Source organism: Eubalaena glacialis, chromosome X (genome assembly GCF_028564815.1).
Source record: "Eubalaena glacialis isolate mEubGla1 chromosome X, mEubGla1.1.hap2.+ XY, whole genome shotgun sequence".
NCBI lineage: Eukaryota > Metazoa > Chordata > Mammalia > Artiodactyla > Balaenidae > Eubalaena > Eubalaena glacialis.
In genome coordinates, this window is record NC_083736.1 from 132,980,758 (window position 1) to 133,003,308 (window position 22,551).

General features: G+C 42.0%; 1 protein-coding gene across 1 annotated transcript in view; it reads left to right on the forward strand.

The window, feature by feature from the left end:
* Positions 1-22,551, forward strand: part of AFF2 (ALF transcription elongation factor 2) — a 335,919-nt gene that overhangs the window by 15,574 nt on the left and 297,794 nt on the right. The window contains exon 3 of the mRNA XM_061178238.1: positions 3,922-4,782. Within this exon, the coding sequence (XP_061034221.1) occupies positions 3,922-4,782 (861 nt within the window). The remainder of the gene's footprint in view (positions 1-3,921; positions 4,783-22,551) is intronic.

A 22,551-nucleotide genomic window follows, 5' to 3' on the forward strand; every position in this document is an offset into this window, starting at 1 on the left:
CTCGGGAGGATGAAGAAGACGATTTCGTGTGAACCAGAAGTTGCTATGGTGTATAATGAGCGTCCATCATGTAGGTGTACATAAATGTATTTCAGGCCCCGTTGGGTTTTCTAGCCAGTGGATCTGATATCGACATCTTGAGAAATTTAAAAACTGGTTGACAGTTACCCACCTCCAGTGTTGGTAAGGCAGAGAGTTGACTCTGACGACCTGGTCTGTATTGTTAATTATTTTGAGATTGTTGAGTGGTGGACTTCTTGAGGCTGTGTGTCTGTGTGTCCTCTGTGCCTAACCCAGCCTCATGAGTGTTTTGAATTTACCAGTGTGTGTTTTAGAATGACCATGGTAATTGCTACGTGTAGCCACAGTACGTCTGTTACGGATCTTCCTTCAATCAGCAACTCAGAAAGTGTCACCAGTGAACTCAACCTTGAACTATCTGCTATGTAGTTCTGGTCACAAGTCCCTCTGAGACAATTACTGTGTGAGGAAGCTAGTTGAAGGGAGTTGACCTCCCTTCATCCCCCCAGGTTATCCCAGCTCCACCCCTTATGCCATTAGTGTACAGGAAGGCCCTACGGTTGGACCTATTAACTTGGCCCCGTAACTCCACGTGCAGACGTGCCTTCACCGAGTTAGACTTTAACCCAGTGCTCCTGCTTTTAAGTCATCATAAGGAAAAGCCATGTGAAGAACGTCTTTGCATCTTCTGTAAAGTTGGTGCTGAAAAAACGACTTGTTCTACTGTTCAGAGGTTCTTGTGACCTTGTAACTGAACCAATGAGAAGAATTCCTTTTCACGTTTCAGTATCTGGCAAACGTTTATCTCATTTAATGAATTCGGATGTGCTTCCTGTCATCAGACAAAGAGAATTCTATAAGCTATGAGCTTTTTCTTTTGGCCTTTAGCTACCAAGAAGCTCAAAGTTCACTTTGATGTTCAATCCCAGTAACCAAGTTAGCGTAACCTTTGCTTTTCTGGTTATGTACCCTTTACTCCAAGCCACTGCAAATCCTTTATTGGTATAGTATGCATCAGACATGGTACTAAGTGTTGAGGACATGAAGATGAATAAAAGGTAGTCTCTGACCTCGAAGAAAAGCTCATAGTTTTGTGCTGGAAAAGAAATCATAACTGTAGTAGACCCTATGTAGTAGGAGGTGGATTTTCTAGACTTATTTGGAGAGCTTTCAACTTTGGTCTAATTTTAGTCATGTAGACAACAGTTTTAGACATTGGCCAGCTTAGAAATTCTCCTAATTTCAAGCATATTTTAAAACCTAGAGATGGAAAAAAATTCTAAGCATGCATCAGAAACCCAGATCAGTAAAACAGTAAACCGAAATGAAGAGACGTTAAAACCTAAGCAGGGTCTCTCCGCTGAAGATAAGATGAACATGTCCCTTTTATTTACTGCTGAAATATGAACAGGGATGTGACTAGCTTGCTTGCAAACAGATGGGCCTTGAGGTTCTTGGGTCCTGATGATGTTGGCCCGGAGAGAGTGAATGACTTCTCAGAACTTCGAGGTATTGTGGTGTCCTCTGTGACATCTGGGGGCAAAGTTCTCATTCTCTAGAACTGTCTTTCAATGAAAGTTCAAAGAATTTCCGGTAAATGATCAATGAACTGTCAATGAAAGGTCAATAACTTTGAGCTTCCTGGTAGCTAAGGCAAAAAGGGAAAGGTTATAGAATTCTCTTTGTCTAATGGAAGGAAGCATGTCTTAATTCATTAAAGGAGACAATATAAATGGAGGCATTTAAAAATAGGAAATGAAATGGGGTTGTTTCCCCTTGTTGGGTCAGATCCTGAAGATAGCAGGTATTAGTTTTTATCAGACAATCATCTGGTCCAAGAGGTAAACTATTTGAGGGACCAGAACAACCCTGCAAGTATTTACAGCTTGCATCAAATTCTACTGGGCCCTGACCACAATGAAATCTCTTTGTTTTGAATTTAGGGATTGAATAGAGGCCGGTTTTGGCTGCTGCCCAAACGGTTCCTTGTGCACCTCCGTTGAGGGAGACTGCTGTATACAAAGAGTTTATTCTTGCCTTATCTGAAAAGTAATTTCTGCCATTAAAACTGACAAACCTAGGGACTTTCAGGGAATAAAAGTGATTTCTACCCTTCTCTACCTATTAAATTATGCCTTTCAAATGTACTTCTGAAAATGGAGTGATTATTCAGCTGAGGATTATATGGAACTGTAATTGTTTAATCACTCCTTCAGCACCAAGGTTGCATGTGATGCAATATAAGATGTTCCTGAGGATAAGAAAACTAAAACTGACATATATTTATTTGATTTCTAAAACTCCCCATCCCCCATGGAGCCCTCTTAGCATATCATTAGCATGCTTTTCCTTAGTCTTTGAATATGATTTGCCACGTGACCCGAGTTGAATCCAGCTGTATCCAGTATGTGGTGATTATGGTAATAACAAGGCCAAGGTTCCCAGCTTGATTCCCTCTCTGGTTGCTCCTTCTCTGTAGCCTTTGCTGGGTCCTCCTCTTCTCCTAGTCTCTTAAAGGTTGACGTTCCACAGGGCTCTCTCCTGAGCCTGATCTTCTCATTCTTCATTTCCTTTCCCTGGGTGATTTCATCCATTTCCAGCACTTCACCCTCCATTCATCCGCACACTCTCCCATCTTGACATACAGAGAGCAGCACGCAGCCATACATCCTAGGTTTAGCCTGAGATGCCAGGCTTGAATAGGCACACACCCTGTGTACCCCAGGAGCCTGGGCTCCACACCAGGTGTTAAGGGCGTGTGAGCAACCTTAGATGTTAAACATCTGTCTTCAGTGGAGGTTGTACCAGTGGGGAGGTGGTCACCCCCTCCTGTGCCTGGAGAGCTTGCCTATGACTCCTGGGACATGGAGGCTACACAGGGTGGCCGTCTTCCCCAGGCACTGGCCCTGCTGCCAGATGGCTCCACGGGTGCTGGTAGCCTTCTTTCATTGCAACATCTTGGGCCAGGATAGTGCAGCCTAGGCGCAAAGCAGCCCTTTGCCCTTCTGAATTCAGCAGCTGGTTTTGATAACACCTTTGGCAGGTAAAGAGAATACTAAAAAGTCCTCGTGTTGATTCTCCATAGAATGATGTAGTTGCCAACTTTGAAAATCGGACTTTGTTTTGATTTACTTAACCAACAGTTTAAATTCTTGAATAAATTCTTCTAAACCCTTGAAAAGACAGAGGAGAGCTTGAGTCACTGTTGATGAACAGTTTGCACCATTTCAAAGTAAACGAGTATGAATCATCAATATGTAAACACAGTTGCCCCCAGAATATGTAGGCAGACACCAGTAATTTATGCAATCTTTGATTAAAAAGAATTGGATTCACTTTAGTCATAAGTTAGCTCAATTCAATGTTGTTTAAGCCCATGCCTTTTCTAAACTGAATGTAGTCATGATAGCACAGTTGAACTGACTTCCTTATCCAACGGGCTAAGGCTTTTTCATGGTATAATGTAGCACGAAGGGCTGACATGTCAAGAACAAATATAAGTCGAACATTCTGTTATAATTCCAATGATCAGTAAGCGGAAGTTGTTAATCACAGTGTAGAATGTACAGTTCAACTCATTGGACCTAAAATAAGTTATTTTGCTAATAAAACTCATAAGCAACGTAATTTAAAACTTTTTCCCAATGAGCGTGTTTAAGAACAGGCCAGGGAGTATACAGACGTTAATCACACAGCTCATTCCAAGAGGCTCTTTCAATAGTGTTACTGATTTTTTTTTCTTACGTAGCCCACGAAACGTATGAAATTATGTGGCAGCATGAGAATTTTAAAGAACCCTATATGCTAGTCTACTTAGGACATCTGTTTGAAACATTAACATTAGGAAACACAAACCTATTCATTCTCTCTCCTCCCACCCCCATCTTTTTGTTATTTTAGACAAACAAAGGTGATGCACTTGCCAACCGAGTCCAGAGCACGCTGGGAAACTATGATGAAATGAAGGATTTGCTAACTAACCATTCTAATCCGAATCATCTAGTGGGAATCCCAAAGAATTCCGTGCCCCAGACTCCCATCAACAAAAATGAACCAAGCTTTTTTCCAGAACAAAAGAACCGAATGATCCCACCTCATCAGGATAGCACTCACTCCTCGGTGCCAATGCCTCCACCTTCTGCTGTGATACTGAATTCAACTCTGATACACAGCAACCGGAAGTCAAAACCTGACTGGCCACGAGACAGTCAGAACACTAGCATTGGACCGGCCAGCCAGGCTGGTAGTCAGCCCAGCAAGATGCAGCCATCAACACAGGACCAGCCCCCAGCCAGACTGGAAGACTTCTTTGTCTACCCAGCTGAACAGCCTCAAGTTGGAGCAGTTGAAGAGTCAAACCCACCTGCAAAGGAAGACAATAATCTCAAGTCCAGTGGAGGGGATACTTTCAAAGAAATCTTTCAGTCCAACTCACCAGAAGAATCTGAATTTACACTGCAAGCGCCTGGGTCTCCCCTAGTTGCCTCCTCTTTATTAGCTCCCAGCAGTGGCCTTTCGGTTCAGAACTTCCCACCAGGGGTTTACTGCAAAACAAGCGTGGGGCAGCAAAAACCAACCGCATATGTCAGACCCATGGACGGTCAGGACCAAGCCCCGGACATCTCTCCCACGCTGAAACCTTCGATTGAATTCGAGAACAGCTTTGGGCATCTGTCGTTTGGATCACTCTTGGATGGCAAACCCAGTGCACCCGGTTCAAAGACTAAACTGCCAAAGTTCACGATTCTCCAAACGAGTGAAGTAAGTAATTTGTAAAGTTTTGTTTTGTTTCTTTCTTTTTTTTTTTTTTTTTTAGTTCACTGCTCTAACCTCTATAATCAGGTATTCCCAAGCAGCTCTTATTTACCTTCTTGAGCTGTAGATGAGACTCTTCAAGGTCAGAGTCTGAGTCTTGATCTTCTGTCACTTGTGACTTGACTGATTAACACTCTGCAAATACAGTTAAATCTCCATAATTTGGAATGACAAAAGACAAGGTCAGTCTGAGTGAATGAAAAGTTGGAGTTATAAAATAGTTTCAGAGAATGCATTTGTAGTAATATTCTGTACAAATTAATCACATTGGAGATTTTCATTGGTCCTAGGCAGGATGAGGTACATGAAAAGACTGTGAGTCACCCTAGGCCTTCACTAACTGATAGCGTATCATAAACATAAAACACAGAAGTTCCTTAAGGTATAAGGATGTACAAGTGTGATTTGCTGGAACCGGAAGTGGAAGGCATTCTTTAAGAATCGTAGTTTCTTGAGCGCTTGCAGGGCTGTTCCTTGGCAAGATCTTAACATTATCTTCCGTATCCCTCAATCTTCCCTTCTGCATCACCTTCTTCTACAGATGCCTACCCAACCCTCTTGTACTACCTTGATCCCTTCTGTCAAAGCCAAAAGCATTATGCTCAACCAAAATCCCACTGGGTTTAGAATGACTAAATGTTTTAACTATCTCAGGAAGCATTGCCTTATAAAAGACAAGTCCAGAGGGACCAAAGCCTCCCAAAGGAATGAATCACTAATGATTGGATCTCGGGCCTTGTGGCCCCTGGGTGGGGGGCATATATTGGGTGCCTCTCAGATGCCACCATGTAAGCGGCTGTCTACTGCGCCTCAAGTGCTTGATTGCAGAAGAAACCACTGCTTTTACTGGTGACTAAAGGCTTGAAAAGACACGGAGGAAGAAAGTAGGTTGAAATTCTTACTCAATAGGACTCACAGACAGTCTGTCTGAACTATTGCAGAGTCCAAGTTAGTGGTGTCTGAATTAGAGAAGTCTGACCATATGTGCCCTCTGGCTCTTCTTCTTTTATTCACACTCAGCAGATGCGCTGATTTCAGAGGATGATGGGAACACAAAGGAAGGGAGGACTGGGGTCCTTGGTTTGGATTTTCTGAATGCATGTTTTGAGTATTGTTTCATTTCTCAGGCGGTTTTGCTGTTTGTATCATCATGATTCATCAAGTCTCGTCAAGCTTCCTCCCAAGTATCTCTCCGGTCTGTCACCTCTTCACCCTCACCGCCTTCGAAGCACCCGTGAGCATCTCTTGCCTGGGCCGCCTCCTGTCTGGTGTCCCTCCCTCTAGTCTCACCTCTCTTTCAAACCATCTTCCATCCAGGCTGATCCAGTGGGCAGATCTGACCATGTCACTCTCTGCTTTGGATTCTTCAATGCCTTCTCATTGCTTCCAGGAGACAGTCCCAATTTCTTAGTCCCACATACAAAAAGCTCTTCACTCTCTGATTTCATACTCCCTTCCTGACCTCATACTTCACGACTTCTTCACATGCAGATGAGATCTCAGCCACACGGAGCTACCTGTGGTTCCCTGTCATGTCCTTCTTTGTCACGCTTCCTTGCTTTTGTGCCTGCTGTCTCCTCAGCCTAGAATGTCTCTCCCTACCCTCCCTTGTCTTCCTGGTGAAGTCGTGTTTCTCCTTCAAGTCTACTCGGTTGTCACTTTTCTCCATGAAAGCTTCCCTGATTCCACGAGGCTTAATGACAAAGTCCTTTCTCTGGGCTCGCCGAGCGCCTTATATACACCTTGGCTGGCACTGACATCATTGTATGGTAGTTACTCGTTTATGTGTCTGTCTCCTCTATTAGACTGTGAGCTCCCTGAGAGCAAGGAATGTCTCGTTCTTCTCTGTATCCCAAGTGCCTAGCAATCGCCTGGCACATAGTAGATACTCAATAAATGTTTGTTGAATGAATGAACTTCAAAAATGGTTACTTGATTACATTTTCTAAGCCATAATGTTAATCAAGTAACAGGAACAAACGTAAACAATTGCTAGAAGATCCATCCTCAGTTACATTTCCTTAATTGTACTCTGTCTGCCTGTGTCTTACTCTCTTCTTGTCCTACACGGTCATTTGGAAATCCTAATCCTAATTTCCACCTGATGACTTAATACAGGAGTGTGATACTTAAAAACCAGAAAGCAACCTACTTTGAAAGAGGGGGAGCCTAGTGGGAGGTGGGACATCACTCCTGCCCCTTCTCTTGCCCTGGTCTCTTCTGCTCTTCTTCCTTTACACGGCAGTTCTATTACTCAGGACTGATCTGGAAATAGCATTGGCCCGTCAAGAAGTCTGTCATCCTGTATCAACACCTCATTGGCAGAGTGACAGGTCACAGACCCACTGAGATCCACTCCACTGTAATCCTCTCTCTTATACATTCTCAACATGGCTGACCCAGATTCAGAAACGACTCCATGCTTTCGCTCATTGCTCGGGCACAGCAATGAGAGGTACATTTCCAAAGAGAGTCTGAGCTGTCATCAGCTCTGGAGACGATGCTCCAAGGAGCAGCCTATGTGTACGCAGCCTTTAGTGACGGTGCAAATAGACTTTGGTAGAGCCTTGTCTGAAAAATGGGTCAGATGCAATGAAGTCATGATAAGAGATCAGTGAAGAAAGTACTTATTTTAAAATATAGGTCTCAAGGAAGGATTTGAAGGAGGGGTAGAGAGAAGCTTAGCGCCCTAAGGTCAGGAGAATATACAGGTTTCAAGGGCAATGTGAAAACCAAAAATAGGTGGAAAGGGAATGAGAAGTTAGCCAGCCTAAGAGCAAACTTAGAAGGGTGTAGGTTAAAATGTGGGCGGAAATATACACAGGGTGGGGCCTTATGGAACTTTGAACCTAATAGAATTGATGTGGCTGAAACTGACCGAGTCTGGAAATTCACCCTATTAAATCTTGATGTACTTTTCAAAAGCACTTAGCATTAGAATTCAGCCCCAGTCCCTGGCGCCAAGAGTTCCAGGCCTGGGGTTCTGGGTCCCTGGTCAAAGTAACCATCTATAATGAGTGGTAGCATTATTTTGAGTTATTACTGAAAAGGCTCGTCCATAGAGCAGTCATAGGATTTCTTTGAGTTTTCCCAGCTCTTTCCCTGGCTCAAGTGACAGGAGGCTGATGTGTGTTCGTGAAGTGCATTTGGGCGGAGTGGGGGGTTGAATGACCAGGAAAAAGACACATTCTAAGATACACGAATAAGCAGATATGATGATATTAGTGAGTTGAGAGATCATAAACTATTTATTATTGGAATGAAATGTGCATGTGTGTGTGTGCCCATATTTGTTTCTGTGTCTACACTTGTGTACATAGTGGAGACATTTTAATTATTTCCCATCCTTGAAACGTTCCTTGCTTCTTAGAATTTCTGTATCGATAATAAGGATACTAATAAATACTAACTAAAAAGGATACTAATAAAATCCAGCTTTATTGCCAAAGGTCAGCTTTTCAATGGAAGCATGCTTTTTAAACAAATGATTTGTTTAAAAGCTTAATTCACTATCTTTCCAGGAAACAAACAAACAAACAAACAAAAGACTGATGTGTTCTGCAGTTGCACTTAGAAGACTTTTCTGTGAACTGCATCTGAAAACAGTAAAAGACCTATTTATATCAAGTGGAAACTGAGGGTTGCTTGCAGATGGTGTTTCATTAGGAAACGAATTTGTTAATAAATGTAGCTTTATACATGATTTCATTACAGATGTTTCTGCTTATTTTTTCATTAGGATAAAAAAAAATCTGCCTCTACGGTTTCTGTGTAGCTGCCCGGGTGCATCCAGCTCACAAATGTTAAGTTCCCTCCATTCTCTACAGTTCTCACGCAAGGGAACTGAGCTTCCTAGCCACGTATAATAAATAAAGCTAATTACACCCACAGTGTTCACTGCATAGGATAGAAAACAAGGCAGGCACAGTCACAAATGGGAGCAATAACTTTTCAGCTGGTTGACAAAGCTAGCCACTAAAATAAGCTAAAGCCAAATGCCATCATTCATATCATGTATTCAGCGTTTCCATCCAATAAGCTTTCATTCCAATAAGCTTTCATAAGTACAGTATGAATGTGTCGAGTGTCATCACCATAAAGGGTCATTTGCTTTCCAAGGTGCTCTTGGCTGTGACCTAAGACTATCTGAGGTTCCAGTTGCCTCGAAATTAGGAGCCTCTTCGAAAAGTTGAACGGAACTGATACGAATGATGGCATTTGGCTTTAGCTTATTTTAGTGGCTAGCTTTGTCAACCAGCTGAAAAGTTATTACTCACATTTGTGACGGTGCCTGCCTTGTTTTCTATCCTATGCAGTGAACACTGTGGGTGTAATTAGCTTTATTTATTATACGTGGCTAGGAAGCTCAGGTCCCTTGCGTGAGAACTGTAGAGAATGGAGGGAACTTAACATTCATGTGCTGGATGCACCCGGGCAGCTACACAGAAACCGTAGAGGCAGATCCTTCCAAGAATGGAAGGCCGTCCAGCTGCTGTATGCAACCCATGCTAAGCATTTTTCACTTGATGTACATCGTGAATTTCTTTTTTTGCCCATTCTTATGGAAATAAAATAGTATTCAGTCGAAGGCTCTCACTGCTTTAATCCCCACCTCACTGGGAATGAATGGAGAAACCTTGGAAAGGCCTCACACTTTCAAGGGTGCCAGCAGAGACCTTGACCTTAAGATGTATTCCATAGAAGTGTAGGATCCAGAAAGCTTTGTATGTTCTCTGCCATTCCATTACATAGTAGTTGCTTTTTTCTTTATGCTTTTTGACTAACTCTTCCAATGGCTTGGTCTCATTGGGATTAAAATTCATTTTCCTCACCACCCCTCTTCATTTGCCCTCCGCCCCCCTGCAACTTTAGTGTCTCTCTAAGCTGAATGAAGTGGCCTTCGCCGAGCATCTGAAAAGCATAGTCAGTAATGCCAGTAGAACTTGGAGCCTCACATTCTTTATGATGGAGAGGTCAGAGATGCTGGGAGAGGATTTAATTAAGGTTGTCATATTTCGGTGATTACAAAAAGGTGTCTTGGGGAGGGGCGGCTGAGACCACCGTCACAATCATAAGGGTGTCTCACCAGAAAGTGACGCATAGCAGTAACCCCAGAAGGTTTCACAGAGACAGAATGCAAGATAGATTCTTTAATTTAATTTTTATTTTATATTGGGGGATAGTTGATTTACAATGTTGTGTTAGTTTCAGGTGTACCGCAAAGTGATTCAGTTATACATATATCCATTCTTTTTCAGATTCTTTCCCATATAGGTTATTACAGACTACTGAGCAGAGTTCCATGTGCTATACAGTAGGTCCCTGTTGATTATCTGTTTTATATATAGTAGTGTGTATATGTTAATCCCAAACTCCTAATTTATCCCTCCCTCCACACCTTTCCCCTTTGGTAACCATAAGTTTGTTTTCGAAGTCTGTGAGTCTGTTTCTGTTTAGTGAAGTCAGACAGAAAAAGACAAATATCATATAATATCACTTATATGTGGAATCTAAAAAGATGGTACAAATGAACTTATTTACAGAGCAAGATAGATTTTGAACTTGACCTTGAATACTGGGTGGAATCACAATAGGTGAAGAGGGATCTGGAGGGCAGGACCGTTCACGTGCGTGCAAATTAGTGATGGGTGGAGAGACTGGCAGGTACAAAAAAGGGAGATGAGAACATACAAGGTATATTCTGAGCATAGGCCGGTTTGTCTGCGACTGAGGGTTTATCGGACCAAAGTGAGATGGGGCTCAAAAAGCCAGAGTCTTAAGTGTCTTGAATGCCTAGGTGATGTGGCATCCAGATTGTCATGCTGAACTTGAAACCCCACTGTCCCAGTGGCTTCATGGGTGGTGACCTAGGAACTCTCAGGCCAATCCCTGTCACCGACTCAAGCAGTCATTTCTGAGCTCCTGCGTTCTCTATTCCCTTACCCGGAAGCACATCTCATTTCTTGCTCTGTAGGCATCGGTTTTCCTCCGCCTGCTTTCCCAAGGCTCTTTCTAGAGCAGTGCTGAAATGGTTGTTGCAAACGATGCTCTCCTCCCCTGTCCTTCCTTAGCCCCTCTCCCTCCATTTTCTCTAGTCAAACTCGGGAAGAGAGCTCAACTTTGGCCTAGTAAAGATTGTGCAAATGCCTGGGTCTCTTTTTTTTCCCCCTCTCATCTCCTCCAGTCCTCTTCTTTAGCATATATATTTCTTTTCTAAGGCTGTATGTAAGTGATTCAGCCATCAGCATCCTGGAACCATGTCAGCTATTTCAACATTCCATTTTTTAAAATTAATTAGATTGTTTGGTTTCAGTGCAACAGTCTTGGTGCTCTGTGCTTTTAAATCCCTTGTCACTTTTAACACTTTTTTTTTTGGTTGGAAAGATTGATTTATTCTTATTCTGAAAGAAAACCTTTAATTTTTATACTATGCCAATTAAAATCATCATTAATAATGATACATTTTAAAACATTGCTATTTATTCATCACTTTAGTAATTCTTTGTGAGGGGATGTGTGGTATGTTAACAAAGTACAGTTTGAACAAGGTCTACTGAGATGTGGGTTTCACTTCTGGCCTGGACTTGCTCCGTGAACTTGAGAGAGTGATTTTACCTCTCTAGGCCTCTCGTTAGATGGGGAATTTAGATTAGTTCATCAGTGAGGTTTCTTCCAGCCGTAAATCTCTGAGGGCGTGCTTCTCCTTTGTGGTTAAGCCCAAACCTACCTTGTTTGTAAAGGTCTTTCAGCTGTTGCCTCCCTCCAAGAGTGTGGGCCTCAACAGCGTGGAGCGTGTGAGCCTTGTCTGCCTACCTCTCACTCCCAACCTTCAGAACAGTGGGGGAATTTTGAAGACTCGGCCAATATGGGCAAACTAGAATTGGATCTTCTTTTGGGATTGGACACCAATTCAGCGTGGAGTATTATTATATTTCAACTCATTTTTTAAAGAAAGATAAACAGCTATAGGCTGCATTTCACTGAAAAACACCAAGCTGTGAACTCAGGAAATAGCCTCCTAATCCTTTTGTCACCACCCACTAACATAATGAAAGATGGAGAACTTCTATTTTCACATTACTTCTAGGAAAATATTTTGACAGATTCAGTATGCAGTAAAGCGATAAGCTTTTGTTACGTGCGTTCCAAATCATCCTGTTATCACTGGATATATCGATTAGCTTAGTACATTCTGAGCCAGTCATAAAAAACAGACTGTTCACATTCTGTGCTAAAGAATAAGAAAAATTGACAGGTAGATAACCATATTGATTCAAGCCAAACAGTGAATGCGAAGGGCTTTAGAAAGGAGTTATAAAACTCTTTATGGCTGTTGTAAGTCTCTTAAGTATTTTTTTTTTAATTGACGTGAAAGCAAACGATCTTTAATTGACTATCTTTTTAAAAAGTGCTATGCTTTGGTTACCGAATAGAGTTTATAATATAGGTGACAATAACAAAAACCTATTACCTTTATACTTATGGTTTACAATTGCTTTCATATACATTATCTTATTTTTTTCCAGCTTTATTGAGGTGTAATTGACAAATAACAATTGTATATGTTCAAGGTGTACAGCTTGATGTTGTACACCTTGATGTTTTGATATACATAAACATTGTGAAATAACCTCCACGATCATGCTAATGATTGTGTGTGTGGCAAGAACACAAAATCTACCCTCTTAGCAAATTTCAAGTGTATAGTATGGTATTATTAACTATAGCCACCATGCTGTATATTAAGTCTCCAGAACTTATTCATCCTGCATAACTGAAACTTTGTACCCCTTGACCAATATCTCCCCATTTCCCCCAAATTCCCAGCCATCTTATTTTGATTTGATTCTCACGGGGCCTGGGATTATTATCATTTGATTCTCACGGGGCCTGGGATTATTATCATTTGATTCTCACGGGGCCTGGGATTATTATCATTCTCTTTTCACAGATGCAGAAATGTAGTCTGGGAGAGACCAAGGGTTACTTGCCTAAAGTCACACAGCCAGCAAATGGCAATGCTGGGACAAGACCCCAGGTCATCACTGCCATTTCCATGATGCCATGGAATTTCAATTTTCTAAAATTAGCTTCTCTACTGGCACGTAATGGGCAAGAGAATAATGAGCTGAATCCAGCGTAAGTTGAAATTCCCCTGATGGGTTCATATTTCAAAAGTCAGGGGCCAAACCTACCAAAAGAGCAATTTTTCCTATGGTGTTACAGGTTACACTCATGTGTTTTTCATTTACAAATATGGTGAGAAGTAGTGTTTCTGCAATATTCCTAAATGAGTAACATATGCCACAACTTGTTAGAGGACCTCTTCTTGGTTCATGAAGTTTCTGAGTTTTTGTCTATTTGGTAGGATGACTTTAGCAGAATGCTCAGACAACAGAGCTAAGATCTGGATTTCTGTGGCTGAAACACAACCATCCTCTAGATAAACCTTAGGTGTGAATGAGGGGTCAATTAAAAGTGGGCATGTAAATAATTGTTATAGAAGGAGTAAGATGTCTCTCAAATGTTTGAGCCCCCCAAGTACAGAAATGGAAAAAACTTACAGATCATCAAATTTCAAGAGTAGTTAGCAAGGAGCAGGAAGGATCCCTGGCTTTTATCCGTAGATGCTGAATGGGTGAGTCTCCCTGTACCTTAGCAAAAGAATGCAGGGAATCCATCGACTTCCTACTCAGAAAATCACTGTGAGAATCCTTGAACTAACTAGCTGTGAAAGTTCTTTGAAAAATTTACCAGGGTCTGGAAATGGGAGATATATTAGTTTTCCATAGATGGCCATAACAAAGTATCATAAACTGGGTGGCTTAAAACACCAGAAATTTATTCTCTCACAGTTATGGAGGCTAGAAATCCAAAAAGGTATTGGCAGGGTTGAGCTCCCTCCAAAGGCTCTAGAACAGGATCCTTCCTGGCCTCTTCTAGCTTCTGGTGGCCCCAGGCATTCCTTGGCTTGTAGCCGCATCTCTCCACTCTCTGCCTTCGTCTTCACATGGCCTTCTCCTCTGTATGTCTCTCTGTATCCTCTCCTCTTCTTATAAGGACATCAGTAATTGGATTTAGGGCTCACTCTATATCCAAGATGATTTCATTTCTAGATCCTTAACTAATTACATCTGCAAAGACCATATTTCCAAATAGTTACATTCTGAGGTTCTAGGTAGACATGAGTTTTGGGGGGACACGAGTCAACCCACTACGAGAAGTGTCATTCTTCACACATCCCAGGCTGGGAATGGAGGGAGGCCAGTAGTGTTCATTATGAAAAACCCAAGCCAGTCCACAAGAGGGAGGTGGGCTTCTGCATCTCAGAACTGAATTCAGGTTTAGTCCGCAAAGGTTCTGAGCCAACTTCTCTTTAAGCTCTTCAATTTGACTGTGGATAAACTGTTAAATACAGTTGTGGAGAAGTGATTTTTAAAAATCCTTTAGATAGTAGCTATAAAGTTTCTTCCTAGTTAAGTAATAGAGAAAAAAGAATTTGTTAATGCAGTTGACTTGATTATGAACTAGAGCTTAGGTGGGCAATATTTTCAGCTTAGTGGGACACACAGTCTGGCAGATCCTCAACTCTGTCACTGTAGCATGGGAACAGCCATAGCCAATACGTAAATGAAGGGGCATGCTGTATGCCAATAAAATTTTATATGTGAACACCAAAACTCAAATATCCCCTATTTCCATGTTTCACAAAATATTCTTTTGATTTCTTTCAACCATCTTGCAGTGTAGAAACCATTCTTAGCCTGTGAGCCATACCAAAACAGGCCATTGGCTGCATTTGACTTGCAAAACAGTGTGCTGACCCCTGGGCTAGATCTAGACAAAGCTTCAGACAGCAAAAAAACATTGGCTTGCTCTACCTGTCATCAATAGGAAGATGGCTTTGAGAAGAGAGGGGAGGAAGGTCAGCTCTACAACCTGCAGAGAGCAGAATCCTGGATCAGGAAAGGTGCTGGTAGGGAAGGTAGAGCTGGCCGGTGGGGGAGAGGCTCCTCCAGGCCTGCAGGCAGATGGTAAGAAGGCTTGGTACCCAGGATTAGAAATAGTCTTCACGCCACAAATCACATCTCTGCTCACGAGGGTTCTCTTCCCTTAGTGACTCATGGGGTGAAGGTCATTTTCTCTTTTGCTTTCTTAGAATTGGAGTGCCTAAGCTCCTAGGACAGGGGACCATTTGCGTGCCCAGTCTGGGCTCAGAATCACAGATGCAAAGAGATGATCTCAGAGATAACCAGTAAAAGGAAGCTGGTCCTATCTTTTTTTTTTTTTTTTTTGTGGGAGTCCCTGTAGGGACATTTTTTTTTTTTTTAATTGGAGTATAGTTGCTTTACAATGCTGTGTTAGTTTCTGGTCCTATCATTTTATCGAGGGAGAAGAACCTAGTCTAAACCCAATTAGGATTCTGGAATCCCTAATGGACTGGGAAGACTAAAGTGTGTATTTGACCTGGGTGTGGGGTGGAAGGGATTTCTAAGATTCTAGGAATAGCATGTCCTCTGACATAGACTGTGACTTTGGGTTAAGTGGGGTGAAAGGGCTGATGGTCTGTGGAAGCCCCTATAGGCTCTTCATAGCTGGCGTGTGGGGTGTTTGTGTATGCATGTGTACATACGCCTGTGCCGTTGTCCGTGTGTCTCTCTGGGGGAACCTGCGAAAGCAGTGGAATTCTGGGAGGAGAAGGCTAGAGAATGATGGCTTTCTTGGTACTTCATGAAGTTTTTGCCCAGCCTCCAGGGCAGTACTAGGGTCTGAAGTGACTTAGAATGAAAGAGTGATAGGAGAAAGGATCTATTTTGTTGAGGTTTTAGAGGTGAGATGAGGTGGAGCTGAAGCTTCAAGTTAAAATGCGTGGATTGATGGAAAAAAGGATGTCGAAATGAAATGGACTGTGTAAAGCCTTGGAAGTTGGTTGGAGTTTCAAGGGCTGTGCTTTTTATGATATAAGCAGTGATAGCTCACTGCTTAAAGGATGTACCATTGAAGAATGGTACAACTATGTTGCAATTTCATTAAATAGGTTGGTGATGGGAGAAGTAGCTGCCATCTTGCAGTTTCAGGGGTCACCATTCACATAGACTACAATGGGACTGATGACTCCTGAAGCTGGTTAAGGAGATGACCCTGGTTTTAGAGCAAACCTATTCTTTGACCTTCCTCTGCCTCTCAGCATCTCCTGTTCATCCAGGTCTTGATGTAAACTTACTGGGGAAGCCGGCTTCCCAAGGGGCATCCAGAAATGCCCTCCCAGGCACCTGCTGGAAATGAAGATCAGGATGCCCACCCTGAGTGGAGTCTCACCAGTTGGTCTCTCCTTTGTACTGAGACACCCAAACTGTCTCTCTGCAGCTCTACTCTATTTACTTGAACAAATGTGGCCTTCAGATCCTTGGGGAGATGGGAAGATCTAACACCCCTTCCCAGGCAAGATTGATGGGTAAAAAGGACCCACATCAGAGAGTTAAGTCTGAATCCACAATCCACCTAAAATAAATCTCAAAGAAAATAGTTTTGTTGGATATTTGAGTGCAACATCTGACCCAAGGCCAAACGTATAAACAACAGTGTAACATTTTGAGTTGTTCACATTGAGTCTGATATTCTGAATTGGGATGATTTAAATCTGAAAATATTATCATATGCATTGTTGGAAAGATCCATTAGAAGGGGATGCATATAAGATCTCATATCTTCTTTTATTGATTGATTTTATTTATTCATTCAACAAACTTTTATTGAGCACCCACTGTGCTAGGAGCTGGAAGACTGAGATAATGAAGACATGTTGCCTGATCTTAAGTAGCTTAAGTCAGAAAAATCACAGTGAAGTATAATAGATGGTTGTTCAGTATTCTGTGGGAACTGAGAGAATGACTAAGGGTGTCTGAAATGTTCAGGAAAGCTTCTTGAAGGAAGTAGTAACGAGTGCTAGCTCTTGAAGTGTGATGATAAGTTTTCTTGGTGAAGAAGTGGCCGTATAGGCATTCTACCATGTAAACCCACATCAAGTTGTAAGTGAGCCCGTTGACTCCTGGGATTCATGAGACACAAAAGAATCAGCTGTGTTTGGGGAGTTAGGAGGAGACTTTTAAAAATTAATTAATCTCTTTATTTTGGGCCGCGTTGGGTCTTCGTTGCTGCGCGCGGGCTCCCTCTAGTTGCGGCGAGCGGGGGCTACTCTTCCGTTGCGGTGCGCGAGCTTCTCATTGCAGTGGATTCTCTTGTGGCGGAGCGCGGGCTCTAGGTGCGCGGGCTCTAGGTGCGCGGGCTCTAGGTGCGCGGGCTCTAGGTGCGCAGGCTCCAGTAGTCGTGGCACGTGGGCTCTAGAGCGCAGGTGCAGTAGTTGTGCACAGGCGCTGAGTTGCTCCGCGGCATGTGGGATCTTCCCGGACCACGGCTCGAACCCGCGTGCCCTGCATTGGCAGGCGGATTCTTAACCACTGCGCCACCGGGGAAGCCCCGAGGAGGAGACTTTCAATGCTGTAAGTACAGCAGATGATGTTTTAGAAAAGTCACGTTGGCGGGGGTGGGGCATTGGCAGGAGAGTAGGGGAAACGGAGTTGATGTCGTCATAGGGCTGGTAAGGTTTGAGGCAGAAAGAGTACTGAGCAGGCTGTTGAAATATTCCAGGCCAGACACGCTAGCAGTTTGAATTAGGGCCGATTTTGAGATAGATTTTTAAGGTTGATTAGATGAGCTTCGGTGATTAGTTAGATGGGCCATTGAGAGGAAGCCCGCGGAGAGGATCTAAAACGACTCTGAGGTTTCTGGCTGGTGACACCATTACCCAAGATTCTTTTGTTTGACACCCAAGTCTTCACAAAGCAGATAAGTTTCTTTCATCTCTTTTATTGTCATGCTGTCATGATATTATAGGCTTTGAATGTCATGATATTTGATTAATGTTCGCACAGTGCTTCTCGCAAAGCTTTGTATGAAAAATCATGATTATTTTCTTATGCTCCAATGAAGGATTTATTTCCTATAAATGGCCTTTTTTCATTCACCACTTAAAATTAATATGTTAACTCAGAAAGATTTTATTAGTACTTTAGAGAACATGGGAAAATATGCTGAATACTTTCTTAGAAATTATAGAAGTGGAAATGAAATTTCCTATAAGTTATGGAGTATATTAAATATTAAATCATGTTTTGTATTTTGTAATTTTGGGAAGTCAAATGAACACATTACCAGTTGCATTTCTCTTGTAGTGATAGCTGTGGACTTTGCTATGATCTTCCCCGATTTTTTCTTTTCCTTTAGACTCAAGCTGTCTACACAGGGCACCTGCTTACAATGGAGAGCTGGGGTTAACTTTCCATTCCACACCATCCTCCTCCCCCCCTGCCCCGAGATACAATCTTTAGTGAGAAAGCAAAAACAAAAATGTTTTGTTTTTGGTAGACTTGGTGTAGGGTTATGATGACTGACCATCTATATAAATTGTTACCTCGAAAACTGTTCAGCTCCATTTCCTTGCCTTTGTTTGGTGGACATGTTGATTGCCATTCAGTTAAGGTCATGAATTTCTGGTGTGGAGGCAGAAGAAAGGACTAGAATTGAGTTTATGTTTTTGCAGTCCATAGTTTCTAGGATTAAAATGGTGTTTTTCAATGATAGGAGAATTAATCATAATAATATATTTACCTTATTTTACTTATCGACTCCTGTTCTCAACTGTTTGAAATTCTCTCTGTAACTTCTCTATACTTTCTTATTTTGAAATTATTCTAAACACAGAGAGGTTGGGAGCTGAGAGCCTCACTGTTTGCAGTGAAGAACATGGAAGCCAGATGCCAGGAGGTCTCACCAAAGGCCTCACCATGACTAGTTATAGAGCTGAGCCTTGCACTCTAGACTGGTAACTCAGTACATTAAGTTAAAAAAACAAAGCAATCAGCATCCTAAAGAACAGCTGTACAAGTTATAGAATTAGAGGTTCTTGATGATGGAAGGACTCTGCAAAGACAGTAAGTCCAGCTGGCTTAATAGAAATGCATTAGTCGGCTATTAGGCTGCACATTTCTCACCCAGGAATGGGAAAGTCCTTAAAAGCCACAGGTGAAACCTTCACGTGAGAGCGCTTGCATCAAAAATAATCAAGTGCAATGTGGCACTTGGCCACTTGCCACAGCTCAAAGTTACAGATAAAAGTTCCTTAGTTGGGGCACTCCAGCAAATATATTAGCCATAGGGAAAAAACAACATCTAGCTTCATCTAAATTTTGACTTATGAAGGAAAAGGCATCCCTAACACAGAAATATGTTCATTTCACCTTCTGGGAAGAAAAGAAATGAAATTGCAGCTGCAGTGTGTTATTGAATCGTCCTGAAATTAGCCTTTAGAGTTTGGGAAGATTGAAAGATTGAATGCCAATGTTTTCTACACAGGCAGAACCAAAAAAGGCACCTTCTGCGTTCGTTTCCTCACTGTTTCAACTCTTACATAGAATTGGTCCAAATCGCTGTTAAAAATCGCCATGTGTGACATAGCAATGCTTTAGCATGTTAAAATACATATTGGGTTGGGGGTAAATTAGGAACGAAATTAATATTAGATTTAGTTTGTGGATTTTAATTGTGACATCATTCCTTATGTGATTTATATAGGTAGACATAAATATATTTCTCTCCAAACCACATTAACAATATACACGTAAAGGCCATATAATAAAACAAGCAAAAATTGTACTTAATCACTGCTGAGAAAAGATGACTGTTAATTTTTTTAATGGCAATCTTATAGTAAAGTCAAATGGCATAGGGAAAAAGAGGCTTCACTAAGAGAAGTTTTTAAAAAAATGCATCTTCATAAATCAAGAGCATATAGCACTTCAAGCTAGAAAGAAGTGTTGTGCTTCCTGTTTTGAATAAGCCATTAGGCATTTTTGTCTTTGCATTTCTATTTAATCTGTACAGCATTATTTATTCCAATAATTAGTGTTAACTTTCTTGGCAGTAGGCAATATAATTACCTTTAAAATTTAAATGGGATAAAAATGCCTTGAGAACATGCTTTAGGAAAACTCTTAATATTTATTTTCAATTGGCTCTTTAATTATTCATTTGTGTAGTATTTGAAAAAGAAGAATCTTGAGAAACAGAAGGCCACGGACAGAATATGTCCCAGATGAACGGCTTTGGTTTTTCAGTTGGTTGGGTAACATCCTGGACGGCTAAGACGTTAGTGATGCCAAGTGGAAGCTCCACTACCCCTTCACCTTGCCAATCGAAACACATTTCCGTTAGAACAGCCCACGCCGCTTTTTCTTGTTCTGATTCTCCTTAAAATAAGTTTCCGTCATTATCCCTGCTCTCCTCCCTTCCTGGGTGTGTAAAATCCCAAGGTTGTAGGTCACTGAATTATCAGCTTTGACACCTCCATTCCCAAGGCAAGGAGGCAATGACTGCAGCTTATTTAAAGATTCTCAGTGCCATTTATGTGGCTCTGGATTTCAAATATAAATACGAAGGTGATTACTTTTTTAACTATATAAATTAATTAGAATGTATTTTTAAGCTTAATAAACCCTATAATTCTGAATAAGCATACCAGTTTCAGAGCAAATCAGTGTTTCTAAAGTTGGAAGGAATAAAGCGAGCCTGTTCTGAGCTATTATGAAGAACAAAGGCAATCTCAGGGTAAGGTTGATACTTACTCGTTCATTTATTATGTATCGGGCACATCGACATGCATAATGTAGTTTCAGTCTTTATCAGGGATCTGAAGATGTTAGAAGATAACGAAGTACAGATATAAGTGTATTTTAAGTGTAGGCCTGTCTTGAAGATGAAGGCCCTGAGACTGGCCAGCAAAGCAGGCTAGGATTTAGGGAGGTGAGGCTTGGGGGTGAGGGGAATTGGATGACCAAAGACCAAGAAGAGAAGTAAGAACAGTTTTGATAAGTAACAAACCAGTCACTAAATCAACCTCGTTTGACCTTTGACAAGCAGCTCTTATGTGCAGAGGACTGTGCTGGGGCTTTGAGGGAGACAAAGTTGGACAAGATCGTGCCCTGCATTCAAGAAACTTAACTTCTAGCAAGGCAATTAAGATATGTATTCGAATAACAACAAAGCAAGGTAAAATGTTCAGGGTTGCCAGAGTGTTATGCGAGGCCACAGTAGGCCGAGGTGCATTCTGGCGGGCAGATCTAGGATGGGTCTGGGGAAGTATTGCCATCTGCACCAGGTCCTATGAAGCACTAGGATGAAATCATGGTAGTTCACTGTCTTGTGTGGCCTTAGACTTTTTTGAGACGCTGATGAAATCTCTAGCTCCTCCCCCCAGAAAAATCTGCTAGTGGATACACCCAAACAATTTTGTATACCGTCGCTTAGACTTCCTGAAAGCAATCTCTGGACCCTCCGGGGAATCCATGTAGCCACAATTGAGAACTTTGCTATAGTGGGGGGGGGGGGAAATGGCTTTGGAAAGGGGTAGAGGGTAGAGCCATATTTGAACTGCAGCTCCATCGCCTCTAGCTCTGTGACTGGGGTGAGTTTCTCAAGCCCTCAGAGTGTCAGTTTCCTCATCTATAAAACAAGGACTTTAACCCCTACTTCATAGTATTGAGGCATCAGATGAGTTGACTGAAGTCACATGATTCCATGGCCAGGTGCCAGGCACATAGTACTTTTCACGATGCGGCTGTGTACGTCCCCCTGAGAGCAGGGGGCTTGGTGCTTAGCTAGGTTATTTTATCGAGTGCCGTCTCTCCTCTTTCTAGTCCCACCAATCAACAAAGTATTTGTGCTTTAAAGTAATCCCCAGTATGTAAAAGAGAATGAGCCTATGGGGCAAAATTAACTGAGAAATATAATCCCACACTGGATTCCTAGGATAATAAGCAAATTCAAAAATGAGCCTTATGTTCTATTTGGATGTTGATCATCATGCACTAAAAGGGGCGTGTATGTGTGTTTGTGTATGTACGTATGTGTGTGAACAACAGAATGTTAAAATGGGGTTTCGTGGTCTCTTTGTCTCCCCCTCTCCTGAGGGCTTTGTGCTTTTGTACTCCTCAGGGACACCTGCAACCATCATCGTGTGTTTCGCATGGTGGTTTGTTTTGATGTACTGAGGGATGCCTCAAGATTTGGGTCGGAGCATGCATGCTCACACACAGACACACACTCACACCCACAAACACAAATGTACACACACGTACACACAAAAGCCTGTACAACAACAGAACGAAAGCAGCAGGTGACAAATACATACTGTAGTTGTTGTACAAACATTCTGTAGCTTTACAAACATGATATTTACTGAAGGAATAAAAGGAGGGTGGCAATGGGTGGTTGGGTTTAAAATCAAAAGTTACTCAGCTGGTCATCGTACAGGTGACTCAAGTTGGCTTTGTGTACGGTGAACGTTTTGATTGCAGGGCTTAAACATATGTAATCCTAATTTTAAGAAAGCTGGTGGAATAAATACTCATTACACAAACAAAAGCCCTTCCATTCAGCTTTTCATTGCTTTGCAGTTATTTTGTCCAAAGTAAAATGAGTAATTATTTGAAAGTACTTTTAGCACACGCACCATGTGGGCTACGCTTGTTCCTGACATCTACAATCCTTTGAATGGAAGTGCCAAAGGCCCCCTGCCACCATGGGCCACAGCCAAGTGTCATGTGAATCTGAGTCTCACAGGTTACATGAGCAAGAAAAGACTGCCGGACCAGCTCCTGG